Source organism: Dromaius novaehollandiae, chromosome 2, assembly GCF_036370855.1.
Source record: "Dromaius novaehollandiae isolate bDroNov1 chromosome 2, bDroNov1.hap1, whole genome shotgun sequence".
NCBI classification, from domain to species: Eukaryota; Metazoa; Chordata; class Aves; order Casuariiformes; family Dromaiidae; genus Dromaius; species Dromaius novaehollandiae.
In genome coordinates this window covers 29260891-29275100 of record NC_088099.1, presented here as the reverse complement: position 1 = coordinate 29275100, position 14210 = coordinate 29260891, and the positions used below count along the sequence as shown (strand labels likewise).

General features: G+C 40.3%; 1 protein-coding gene across 1 annotated transcript in view; it reads right to left on the bottom strand.

The window, feature by feature from the left end:
- The window catches only part of TOPAZ1 (testis and ovary specific TOPAZ 1), a 42689-nt gene extending 37500 nt beyond the window's left edge, over positions 1 to 5189 (bottom strand). The window contains exons 1-2 of the mRNA XM_064505456.1: positions 4148 to 5189; positions 46 to 2524 (exon numbers count right to left, since the gene is read on the bottom strand). Of these exons, the coding sequence (XP_064361526.1) occupies positions 46 to 2524; positions 4148 to 5189 (3521 nt within the window). The remainder of the gene's footprint in view (positions 1 to 45; positions 2525 to 4147) is intronic.
- Positions 5190 to 14210: the final 9021 nt, after the last annotated feature.

Genomic DNA, 14210 nt, shown 5'->3' with positions numbered 1-14210 from the left:
CAAAGTACTTAAGAGTATTATCATCCTAAAGAATGATATGCATACCTAAAATGATCTACCGAATCTTTGTTTTCTGAAATGACGGGATCCTGAGGCTTAAACTCTGGCTTTTCTTCTGTAATGAAGATGCTACTACAGGATTTTTTCACAGGACAATTTTCAGAGTCTGTGAGTGAAGGGTCCTCATCATCACTGGTTCCAAAGAGGTCAGGGTCATCCTGGATCACATCAATCACAAGAATATCTTCTTTGTAAGCTTCAAGAACATCTGGAAAGTTTTCACTTCTGTGCTGTGAAAGATTCCCCCTTGATTTGCTATCATCATCTATTTCTAATGTAACAGGGTGGTCAACTGCATTCCAAGAATGATCGGGAAGATTAGACTTTGGTACATATTCAGTAGTCCAAGAGTCAGAAGCAGATGACTCCAGCTGTCTCTCAACAACAGCATGTGGATAGAAAGAAACATATCCAGGGAGTGTGGATAACTCATTTGAAAGGTCTTCAGTGACATCACGCTCAAAGTCCTTCTTGTGGATATGGCCAGCTTCTTTCTTCATGGAAGCTGTAGATGAGACATCATTCACTACAGAAAGAGGCTGCTGCTCAGAATTTACCAAAAAAGTCTCTTCGTCTCTTTTCTGCCTTTTTGAAGCACTAGCATTGTCCAGAACTTCTAGTGGACTACAGGGTTTTCTTTCAAATGAAAGAACAGTTTCCAACTTCCTGGATTCAGGTTTGTTTTTGCGTAAAGGAATTTTGAAATGTGACAGGTTTCCAGTGTTCAACACTTTCATTAGTTTTAAATCAGAAAGTGTTTGCTTCACAACTGATGCTTTATGGCTGAAGTTTATTCTACTATTGTTACCTGCAGATGTACCATTCTGGACTGTCATAGGGGGGTTTCTCTTTGTTGCAGCTCCTTTACTTTTGTCTTTTTGTTTTGTTGTAGAATTCAAGGTTGCTTTGGGTTCTTGTACGTCATCAATGTTAAAAGCCATGGAACTTTTACCTGTGCTAACTGATGATTCCAGATTTTCATTGCTACTTATTCTCAAAGTCCCATAAATATCCAAGGAAGAGGATTCTGGAGTTTCAAGTGAAGTCAGGCATTCAGTATTCTGATCCATTATTTTATGTGCAGATTGTTTGTTAATTTCTGCTGGTGATATATGAAGATCCAACTGCCTCAAACTGCCAGTTAGAGCATTGTCTCCTATAGCTTCACTACTGCTTTTATCAGAGGATTCCTCAAAGCCAAAACTTAAAAGTTTTTCTCCTTTTGAGATGGACCTGTGATCTTTATGAAACCATTCAGAAGTCCTTGCACACGACTCCAGAGGCCAAACATTTTTACCAGTCATTGGTATTGTTCTTTGACAGGTAGAGTTTTCCAATTTCTTACTAGCTTTATTCAAATTTTCATCTGACACGCATTCCTGACAATTAGAAACATCACAGACCTGAGTTAGCACTCCCAGGCTGCCAGAGTTAGCAGAATAATCTTGTGGTGCCATGCTGTTTGAATTTTCTCCTTTTGCAACTACAGAGAGCTCTGTCATCTCCTTACAGCAATCTTCAAGTGCAAGAATTTTGACGCTGTTCTTTCTGCTGACTGATGTATTTTGTGCTTTGTGAGTACTTTTTCCAATATTAAGATTTGATGTATGATCACATGAAGCTGACAGGGTCACTTCCTTGTTATTTAGTCCAAACACTGCTAAGGAGTCTGACGTGGCAATGGGGTCTTCTGTTTGTAACTCACACTCACTGCATTTGTTAGCCATGTCTGTGAGAACATTCTGGACTGCTGCCTTCTCAGTGATCTGCAACTTTTTTCTAGGCCGTCTACCAATATTCCACTTTCTTTCCCTTGAACACTTACTGTTTTCACTCTGAAGGCATGAAAAATACCCTTCTCTATTTTGATGTTTTTCTTCTTTACTGAACAAGAAACCTCTTTTTAGGGGTGATCTCTCATTTTGCATTCCAATAGTGATGCAGTTCATATCCCTCTGTTCTACAGTACCATCAGGACAAACAGACTCCTTCTTACCTTGGGCTACATGGAAGAATCCACTGATTTTACAGCTGCTGGCAGCTCCGTTAACTGAAGACTTCACAAGTGTATTTATGTAACTGCAGGCCTCTAATCTCACAACTGGATTCTTTTCTGTTACAAATGGCAAGCAGTTACAATGGGTTAGGGTGTTTCTACACTGTTCAGCCTCATATTTTGCTGATATATTTTTTGCTTTTTCAGCTGTACTTACACTAAAGCTTTGTAAACACTTGATTTGATCAATTCCGTTTTTTCTTTTTTTACACTGTACACCAGACCTTTCTGCCAAAGAATGGCATAGAAATCTCTTGCTTTGAGTCCCATCCAATGTGGCAATTCCAGGAGATTCAGAGGAATAAGGTTTCTTCTCACTGGAATCTTCTGATCTATTCAAATCTCTGTTGATCTCCTTCACAGCCTGTGTACCTGAGTCTTGCTCAATGTCTTTCCACTTTTCCTTTGCTGGTTAAAAACAAAGGAAACTGTCTCATTAAAGAACACTTAAAGGGAAAAAGACAAGACATATTGCAGTATTCTATAAGAAGGACAAAGAACATTCAAGATTACCTAAAACCATTATGCTGTATAATGTTAAAACAATCACTGTTACATTTTACTAATAAGTGAGCACTGTTAAGCAAACTCACAAAACCAATTTATGTCTTGTCTTCCGAAAACACACAGATAAAGAACAGAACCTGAAGGATGTCACAAGGAAATCAGACGTACCAAGTTCCTTAAAATATAGGTGGAAACCAAATTAGAGCAAGTCTTGCAAGAAAAAGCAGATGCTGTTTGCACAACCAGCCTTTCGCATTTTTGTTAAAACCTTTTGATTACATATTAGGTTCTCTGTTACATGAAGCTTGTTTAGAAGAATATAGATCTTATTTCAGGTATATAGTCTAGTCAAATGCACCAGACAGTTCAAGAAGATTCAGAAAAACTGCAGGATTTGCATTTTTATAAAACATTTTTTATTTAAGAGCAAATGCCGATTACCTAAAACAACTGTACATTTGAGAATTTCATCTGAAGAATGGACTCAGAAATGTACTGGTAAAATTTTAAGATCTCAGTTTTCAAAGTAATACACAGTTTTAGTATCTCAATTTTTCAGAATATGGTATCGATATTAAGTATTTATTAATAACAACCTAAAGCAAATACCTGCTGTTTGAATGAACTCATTTGGAAGATATATCTTCCTCAAAAAGAATGTCTTTTAGGTCAATTGTCTTTAGAAAAATAGGAGTACACTTTTTTTTTTTTAAAAAAAGCCTCTTTCAAAATTGTCAGTTTGATAAATACTCTCTTAATACACTGAAATACAATCATTGCTTCTACAGCTTTTAAGATTTTACAGAGAATAGCAATTAAAAAGCAGCAACAAGGTCTGAAAATAAAGAATAGTAGCCTATGAAGGTGATCAAAAACCCAAGACAACATGATATACATAAAAAACAATCCAGTAATATACAAAATAAAAGATGGTTAATTTTTCATTTATTTAGCTTAGCTGAAACTACTGCCTCTTCTTTTCCTGCTTGTGTCTGACCTTCTACATGTACATGAACTGACTGCTTTGAGAAAAAACTCAATTCTTGCTCAGGGGCCTGTTGCTGCTGATTCCCCTTCCCTTTTCTATTTCTAAGTAGTCTCAAGGAAAATTAAAAATAAAAATAAAACAAACTACATGGCCTCCTCTCTTCTCTACTAAACACTTCTTTTCCCCTCCCAGTTATAGAGGTTTCCATTCTCTTCAACAAAAGCCTCATCTCTTCTTTTCTTCCAAGACTAGTATCCACGGTTAAGTAAAGTAGTCTCTAGTTCTTTTCACTACGCTCCTTGGGCTAAGTGAGCAGCCCTACACACGCCACTTTGAGACAAGAGACTGACCACTCTATCCTGTGCTATGTTTCCCCACACAGACACCTGTTATATGCAATAGAAAAATTCTCTCCCTTGACTTTGTGCTTTCTCACAGCAACCTGCTCCAGCACCAGTCCCTTGCCCTTAAGCTCCCCGTATTCTGGAAGCCCATATGCTGCACCTGTATTTCTGCGATGGAGCACAGGTGCTTACCTCTTTCCCCCAGACTACCTGCTCCTTCCTGAGGGTACGAGCTCTGCTGCTGTTCTATCACGGCATGCTTTTGCCTCTTTCCTCGGTTTCTTGGTTGTTCTTGGCTGCTTAGACTCTGTAGCTGTGGAAGCGCCAAGGGGTGTCCATCCCTCTCGCTCAGAATCACTGTTCCTTTCTTGGACGCTGGATGCTGTGCATGTAGCTCTACTAAGGAAGAGCTACCTGTCTTTTTTGGATTTTGCAGCTTTCGTTTCACCAAAGATGCCCTGCCATTCCTGCTTAAGCATCTCTTCTTTTTCTGCGGAGTCCCTGGCTCCTTTGATCCTGTTAGAGGACACCCATCCCTCTTCCCTGGGGCCTCGACTTTTTCCTGAGGTTTCACTTCAGATAAGGAGGATCTCTCTCCCTTGTCAGTTCTTTTTACTTTTCCTTGGGGCTCAGTTTCTAAAAACCTATTTCTGCCTTTGTTTGGGGGGCTTTCAGAGCTTTCCTCAAGCATCAGCACTCTTGGCTGTATGCAGGAATGCCATTCCTTGCTCTCCATCCTCCCTACTTGCACCAAGGTGCTTCCCTCACTCTGAGTCCCCAAACTCTCCTCAAGCTCTGGGATTTGCAGATTTGGTATCATTAAAGAGCAATGACCTTCCATTTCAGCACTACACGTCCCCTTTGTGGGTTGCAGTGCCTCTGGTTCTGGCAAACAGCAAATACTTTGCCTATCTGTGCTCTCGCATTCCTTGTCAGAGGATGGGATTTGTAACTTCAGTTCCATAAAGGAGTATTTGCCCTTTATTCCAGAGCTCCCTGAACTCTCCTGAAAACTGGAAGGGTTTAGTCTTTGTGGGCTATGCACTTTCCTCCCAAGCCCTCCTGGGAATTTCTTTTGCAAGCTGGTTTCAGTGAAAAATGGCTGCTGGCCCTGCCCTATCCCTCTGCTTATCGCCTTTCCCCAGCGCGCTTCCACGGGCGTCGCTGCTGCTTGACCTTCCCCAGACCCAACAGAGCCGACACCTGCCACATCTTTCGGGCTTCCAGCAGCCATCCCGCCCCGTCTCCCCTTGTTTTTTTTACCTGGGAGCCTCTGACTACTCTCGCCTCGCTCTTCCTGCACCGACGCAAGCAGAGCAAAGTGCTCGGGGGAGGCTCCGGGGAGCCAGGCAGGGAGCGAGCAGGGGGCCGAGGGCCGCTCGGCTTTCCTCCTCGCTGCCAGGCGGGGGCTGCGCTTGGCCCCCGGCTTCGCCCGCGGCTGCTCCGCTGCGCCGCCGCCCGGGGAGCCGGGGCCGCCGCCCGGCCTCGCCGCCAGCCCCGCCCTGGTGGCGGCTATTGCCTTCCCTGACCTGAGCTGCGGCATCGCGGGGGGCCCAGAAGAGGCACCACCGAGCCCCCCCGCGCCTCAGCGGACGGAAGGCCGCGCCGGCACCGACGAGGAGGGGAAGAAACCAGCAGCGCTCCCGCCCGCCCGCTGCGCGCGCCCCGGCCCCGGCCCCGCGCGGTCCCGCCGAACCGTCCCTCGACAACGACGACGACGCCCGCAGCGGGGCGCGGCACAGCGTCGTGCGGCGCCTGCGCAGGCGCAGGGCGGGAGGTGCCGCGGCGGGGAGGTGTCGTTTGAGGCGTCGCTTCCACGCCGTGCCCGTCCCCTCCCAGAGTCTGGGGCGCCCCCTCGCCGGGCCGCCGGCCGCAACTCTGTCGCCTGTGCCGCGGGAGCCGAGCAGCCAGGGCGTTAACCGCCCGGAGCCCCGGCGGGCCGCGGCGCCTCGGCGTATCCGTTGGGAGCCTCGCTGCGAGGGCAGCGGGCGCCATGATGGGCCGGGGCCCGGCGACGCCCTGCGCTGCTGGGCATCTTCCTGCTGAATGAACAGGCCCCCAGAAATACCAGACGGTGAAAAAAATTCAAACCCAGCTCCCCCCACCCAGACCTGAGAGGTAGAAACAATAATAATAAAAAAATAGTTGCCGTATTTCACATTTTTAGGTGTTTCATCCACTGAAATGAGGCGGTGTTACTGCTTTTTTCCACAGCTCTTCAGAGTTGCTGTGGAGTTAAGGGAGGGTTAGGCTCATTTTGGGATTTGTGGTTTGTGTAAGCTTTGTGTTTCAGGCAAGATAGAATTAGTTTCTCAGCAAATGCTGGACTAAGGTAAAAAAAATAACCCCAGCAGTTAGACTCTTACAGCTAGGAAAAATAGCTGAAGTTGAGTTTTGGGCTTCAAATGTGGTAATACTTTCAACACAAATGGTGAGCGTAAAATTTGCAAGACTGCTCACATAGTGCTGACATGAATTTGTAGAAATTCGCTTACAAAAACAATGCAAAAACAATGCTGTACAAATAATCTAAATCATCATTCCTGTAAAAATCACAAATGATTCAGCGTATGAAGATGGTATTTTCAAACTAAAACTGGTGATACAGTCACCAAAATGGTACATACTCCTATAAATGACTTAATCCAATAAACCGTCCTTTTCTGTGCTTAGGTCATCTCTGAGAGATGAAGTGCCGTATTCAAATTCATTTCAACCTGACTTAGCGCCTGATGGTGTTCACATTTCCTGCTTCCTAGTGTAAGACCTGGGAACAGAAATAAAGCTTTTTGTGTCACTGCTTCCTAGAAACACAGTGCTATGGATGTAAAAGCATAGTTAGAGTGAAAAATAAGAGCCCGAATACTTGGAATTTGAACCAACTGATGCTGACCCATTTTGTGACTTGGCTAAATCTCTCTTTTTATTTTACCTCGATTTCTCCATCTATAAATAGAAATAATATGCCACTGTTCAAGTTAGAGAACACTGGCTTTTTAGCAAAAGCTCTCCATAAATAAGGAAAAACCAGGCAGCCTGGGAAGCAGTTAACTTTCTTTTGCTTATGACCTTCTCAGGTTGCACATGCATGCTTAAGTACAGGAAAAAAATCAGTGAGTGGTAAAATAAAGATAAGCAAAGCACGAAATACAGAAAATCTCTTAGGCAGTTTTTATGTCAGCTCTGTATGATGCTTCAGGTACTCAAGACAAAAAAAAAGATGCAATAAAAGAGAGTTAACTATACAGCATTTGCCACCTTCAACATTCTGCAAGACTACTGTTATTAAAACATTCACCTCTGGCAAAATTCAACCTTCTTCAGTTCAAATGTGTGTAGCATAGGCTTTTAAGTTTGATAAAAAAGCCAAGAAAGGAAAAGGAATGCCAAAAAAGCAGTAGTAAAGGGAATTTGGAACAATAGGATATGAATTATTTTATTGCTCTCCAGTATCCTTTTCAAGATTATTTTGTCAGTTGGTTACAATAATAAAAACTTTAGTCAGACCAGATTTTTATGAATTGAATCAAAAAGTACTTGAAATGAATATTAATTAAAGAGATTCTTCATGAAAGTCCTTTGTGAAGAAGCCTAGAACCTCTGAAAGGATGTTTTGAAGCAACTATGGATTATGGTAAAAAACAGATTGCCTTCAGTTTAAAAAGTTGCTAAAAAGAAGTAGTATGGAACATGGTCTTGCAAAGTGCATAATTTTAACAATGCTTTTGTTTTAAAAATGCTTGAAAGAAGAGGCAAAGATTTAATACATAGAGTTTTTAAAGAAATTCTGTGTCAGATTTATTAAAATTGTAGATTATTGAAGTGGAAGTAACTTTAAAAATCAAATGAACAGATAAGGAAAAAATTAGTTATTTTCCTATTCCAACATTTGGAGGAGTAAGACTACAATGAAATTTTTAAGCTTTATTTGAAAATTTTATTTGGAACTGAAGATAAATGCTTGCTTTTTTCCTTAAGTCTTGTAAATGCTGTATCTCAATACAGTATCTGAATTTTAGATCTAGTTCAACTTCTGCTGATGATCTTTTTCTTTGTGTCACTGGTTTCTTGTTCATCTTAGATGCTGACTCAGTAATAAGAATATTAAGTGCGGAGTGTTTTGTCAAAAACTAAAGGCTTGCCTGTCAAGTTAAAAAGTGGACTTTCTATTTAGTTTATTTCCTGATACACTGTAGGGAGCTGAATTATCTCAGATACTGAATTGCAGGTTAAGAATAACCTACAGATTATATACCTTTAAGCAGAAGAAATAAAAATGAATTTGGCAAAAATAATCTTAGCTTTGAAAAACTGAATCCACAAAAAGAGGGATTTTATCTGGAAAACGTAAAGTGGAAACCTAGAAAGTAAGGTAGGAAACTAAGACTTATTTCTGAAAGTAAGAAGAGATGTCTAAAAACATTTTTTCCAGAATAAATGGTACATTCAGACAGGACTGGCAGTTAACAAGAGGGAAAAAGGAGCTTATGTGAGTATGTTTATGTAAACTCTGTGAAATTATTCTGTGTTTCTTCCCCCAGAGGAATATATGTGTGCGGTTAGTCCCCTGTTAAAGGCCTTTATATTACCAGTGTGGGGAAATTGTGACAATTTCAGGGCAAAATATCTAACAATGATACATTTTAATAACCTTCCAAAAATTGTGGAGGGACTTAAATTTGTAAACACATAAATGACGGCTACATAAATAAGAAAATCACATACAAATTTTACTGGACTGTATTTTAGACATTGCTAATGCACTCACCTAGTAACAGGAGTTTTCTTTTTTAGCTAGGGAACCAAATAGAATTAACTTGAAAATGAGTTGTCCTTTTTGTGAGGCAATGTGAAAAATGTCCCTCTGGACTACTTCTGTTTGCATTGCTTACATCTTCATTTTTGGCTGAGGGATAGATTTGTTACTTCTAGCAAACCTTAGTGGAAAGGCTTTGGCTGTGCTACAATAATTGAGACTGAGCTCTAAAGAATATGCATGGACTATTACATTCTTACCACATGCCAAATTAGTCCCTAAAGTAATGCAACTGAAACCAAACAGGGAAGAGTTTTAGTCCATAATGTCTACAGAATTTTCCTTCTATAACCTCAAGGATTTGTTTCTTAACACTTCAGATGTATCAGTTTTGCAAAGTTAGCACCCAAGGGTAGTAAATATAGATGTGATTTTTAAGTAACTTCTTTTCCCCCTGCCTTCTGTTCAAATATATGGGTGTTTTGGAAATGAGTTTATTGCTAGTCTGTTGAACTGAGGAGTTTTGTCTGAAGTCATACCTGTATATCCCTGTAAAACTACCTTTCCTTTCTATTCCCAGGTCCCTAATATAGGAACCACCTTTGACATGATATCTAATAAGAATCTTGCTAACTGACGTTGTTATGCTTGAATTATAATATATACATTCTACTCATGTCCTTGGTTGTTCAAATGTATAGATGTTGATCCAGCTTATACAAATAGCTGTTAGTCTACTAGTTTATCTTGGGACTACAAACTCTGTGAGACGGAGGTTGTGTTTGGAAACCAGTAGACATGCTTGGAAACCAAATGAGCATGCTGCTGACATTGCTAGAAATAAATATGATACAAAAACTACTGACTGTTGTACAAACAGTATAGCATTGGGAGCAGAGATACATCAGTGGAAATATGTGATTTGCTTTGCAAAGTAGGTGAATGATTGCAGTACAAGAGATTATGATGGTAGACTAGGTGAATCCAGTGAGTAGCTGGATATTTCAACTTTATTTTGGTGGCAGTTTTTATTGTAGGGCCATGCAGAGTAGATTAAAGTGACTCCATTTCCTACCAGTTTAAAGTGAGACACTGGAGGAAAAAGGACAGCTGGTGTATTTCATAATGAACCATCTGGCATTTTCTAGTAGATTCTCTGATTCCTAATTTATTACTGAATTGCGACAGCATGAAAATCAAAATTATTGATTGTGTTGAATCAGTGTTTTCCTCTGGCACATTTTGTATTCCTTTAGTTTCTATCAAAGGATGGTCATAGGAAGGGTAAGAACCTTTCACACTGAGCTTTGCAAAAGCTTGAAAGTCGTCTGTACCACTTGCCTTTTTTTGGTAATCATACTGCTTGACATTTATCCTCAAAGACCTACTTTCCAGATGATCACGTCTGATCTGAACCTCACAGAATGTGGCACTGGTCACTTTTAAGATTCCACAAGGGAACTCCTGCATTAGGTTCATATTCCATTTTACTCGCTTTCATTTATGGCTGTTTTTTAACTTCTGCTTCTAGGAGTTTAAGGAATAAACTAACTAGCTAGCTGGAATTTGAGATTCAAAAAATACAGGTGCTGTAGGGGAATTAGCTAGTGAAATAGGAGCCTATATGTTCAGTCTCAATTTATTTTAAATATGTCTAAATAAAGCATATCTTTGCTTTATCTAAATAGTATATAAGAATGTACCCACTACTAAATCCAGCTTCAGAATCAGTTTCCCTTAGTGGCTGGATGGAAGAGATGCTGGACTTAAGAAAACATCTGCGAGCCAGCAAGTACATGCAATTGTATGCCAGCAAGCCATCTAACTGCCAAAAAGGATCTTGAAATGTGATTTCTAAATGAGAAGATTAAAAAAGAAAGGAGAAGAGGAAATAGAAGTCCAGTAAATCAGAGCTAGAAAAGGCACAGATTTAGAAACCGTAGGAGATGAGTAAGGTATAGATGGAATGCGGTAAAACAGTATGTAAATGTGAGGAAGTGTACTAGAGAGAAATCAGACAGAAAGGTAGGAAAATTGCCTCCAAAAATCACCCTTAAACAAAAGAAAGGGGAAATGAAGACGAAACACCGTCCCGGGGAACTTTTCTGCAGTTAAGACTTGCTGAAGAAACAACGGAAAATTGTGTCATGTCGTCTTCAGTGTTACTCATAAAGTAGAGAGAGACTTGAATTTTGAATTGCAGCACTGAGCAAGTGCAGACTAGAATCAGAATCCAAATTTATCTTGCCAATGGGCATTGAACTCACCTCAGTGACTGGTTCTTAGGTTCAATTTCTTGTGCTGTGCTCATCCTTTAACACTTTATATCTATGCCTGTTTAATGATGTCAAGGTGGTTGACATAAAAATATGAAGCCTTATAGTCAGAATAACTTGCTGTGTTTTGTTTTGCTTTGATGATTCATCCAAGAGCATCAGATGCTACATCCCCCAGGATATTATACAGCTTGTGTTGGTTTTGAACCCAATGTGTATATTTGCAGTTATCATATGTTTTCAAAATGTGAATGTGACTGTTTTATAGTTCCAGATCTAGGAAATGGCTGCTGCTTACCTTTTTTTTTTCCTTTGAGACAATATTACTCTGTAAGGATTAAAGTACCCTTACACAGTTGATGAAGCATAATTGTTTCAGCTGCATCTACTGTACTGAGCAACTGATGGACTACGAAGCTTCCTCCAGCAAAAACAGCATACAACCATTTTAAAACATATGCTGACTTCACCACTGAACATTTTCTTACTGCCATACGCAGGGTAATCTATGGAAAGAGTTGCATGAAGGTTGACATTATTGGCTCATGTGTGCAACAAATTGATGTGTAGCAAAGGAGAGAGGAGACCAGAGAGTTACCTAGTTTTGATTTTGTGCTTACTTGCTCATAGTAGTTAATTATGCTGTTTAAAAGTAACAGAAAATGATCTTCAGATAAAACAGCCACATACTAGGTGCTGCAGTGAAGGCCTGTGATAAAATTCATTGATGTTAAGTCAAAGCAAGGCACTCATTGAATAGGGAGTTGGATCCAGCATGAATTCTTCAGTTAATATCAACTTCACTTGCATGTCTACATATTTTGATGCGTTGAGTGACCAAGTCATAACCTCTAAGTAGTATCATCTCAGCTATTTGTATTTTTCACATAAGAGGATAGGCTTATTTAAAATCTAAATACTCCTTGCCTATATGCTCTGCTTTTAATCAGCATTTGGGAATGGGTAATTTCTTTTTCATCTCTTCATTCAGATAAATATTTTTCTAAAGAGCAAGAGGACTGTAGATGTGTTTGTGATGGTCCAGCTTCCACACTATGTTAAATGCAAGATTGTCCAGTATTCTGCTTGGCTGTAATCCAGTGGGCATATCTGAGCATGTAAGTAATTATGGAGAGCCTTATTTCTGGAGTAAGTGTCCCACAAACAGCAACTCTGTGACTACACGGAGCTGATCAGAATGTCACAATAACTGTCAGGATTAGAGAAATGTATAAAATTAGTAGGAAATTAAATGTTTCTCTATTAAAGGAGGAATTATTTGTTGGACTGTCCTTTAGCCTTACTGCTCTCTAGAGCAATTTCTTTAGACTTTCAGTAGAGAAAAATGCCTTTGATTATTTAATACAACAGTGCCAAACCCCGTAATCAGCCATAACTGCACTGTAGATTTTCTGCGTACAATTACTATTATTACTACTGTTACTATTTATATTGGTAAAATTCTAAACTGAATTCCTGGTGCCCAGGTAACTCAGCTAAGGCAGTTGAATGAGCCAGGTCAGCTGCTCATTTTTAAGACTTTCTCAGCAGAGACTGAAGGATGGATGGTTTAAAGACTTATATTCATGATGGTAATTAAGACTGTAGTTTCATTGCTTGTTTGGCATGTTGCTCAGCATGACAATTGGAGTGCTTTACATAATGATACCTTCATGTTTAGGTGAGAAGTGAGGTTACACATTCAGATGGTGAAGGGTGCAGAAGTCAAGGTAGATGTTCTCTGACCTTTATCTGTGCTGAAGAAATAACCTTGCACCTTAGGAACCTCTCTTTCAAAAGTTTACTCACCTGTAATAAGGCTTGCAGTAAGTGATAATTTTATATTAATAGTAATGTTGTCACTTTCACGACAAGTCAGAACAGCAAGGCAGTTTATTTCCTTCTTGGCTACATAGATGGTGGAAGTTTGGTTTGTTTTCTAAAGAACCAAAGCTATGGAATTGCCCTCTGTGTATGTGCGCCTGTTTATATCCGTCATTGTTTCCTGACCTCTCAGTAAATACTGAACACTGGGCAATTTCATCTGAATTTGACAGCGATGGGATAGAGATCTCAGAGCCATTAAGTTCCTGCATATTTCATGAAGAAAGACATCCGGGTAGATGAGAGATTGTCCATGGAGAGAAACGCTAATAAGCTCACCCTTTATTAAGCATCAGAGAATCCACAGAAAAAAGAGAGGTCAGAAATCAGGTCTTAGTAGTTCCATGCTTTCAGAACTACTGGTTATTATCTCTTGAACAGGGTTTCATGCAGAACTTGCTGTCTGGGGACATCTTGCTTATGGGAAAACCTGCTTGAAGGGAGAGACCTTTCATGGGAATTGCACTGGATAGCAGAGCCTTCTGACCAGAGGGTCCTAAAGGTTGTCCTTGAGGGTTTCTCAACATAGGGACACACAGTGTGGTAGCTGCAAAGCAGTATTAATCTTTACAACCTGCATACACATCATGTCTTGTTTTTCTGGCTTTTTGAGGAACAGGTAGGGATTTTAAGGTGTCTCCCTTTCTGGTGGTACCCCTACAGTTCAGACTGCCTGTATCTCTCATTTTGCCCCTCAGATTTGGCATAAATGGAGTAATCTTTGCTTTGTTGAAAGAAGTTAAGTGAACTGGCTGATACTGTTTTGCTCAGCATATTACTGGAAGCTTCTAGGAGGCTGAAGAAAGGAGGGGATGGTGGTTCTTGTGAACTCTCAGTGAAGCTGTTTTTTTCTTTAAGTGCCTTTCTTTGCTTTTTTCCTACTTCTCTCATTTTAATTGCAATTCTTTGTTTATACGCACCACCATCAAAAAATGTGTGTACTTTATGGAAAAGTTGCCTTGATTAATTAACAAATACCTGTGTTATGTATTGCACGGGGTTCCTCTGTTTATCCAGATCTGATATGAAGAAATGCCTGGCGTTTGTAGCTGGAAACTTCTTAAAAAGACTCACAGTGGGGAATTGGTATTGATCACAAAAAGCATAAAATCAAGTCTAGCTTGGAGTTTGGCACCTAAATTTTCATTTAAGGAAGTACATATATAGTTTTACCTGAGGCAGTATCAGTCGGTGCTAGTTTTATGTACTTTTTACATTAGCAAGCAGCAGCGGCATTCTGTCCTCTGTTTCCCTCTGGGCATCATGGGGAGGCATCTCTTATTCTGGCTACCCTTCTTCAACCTTTCTATCTAGTGCTACCTCCTAGTAAAATTGCTCC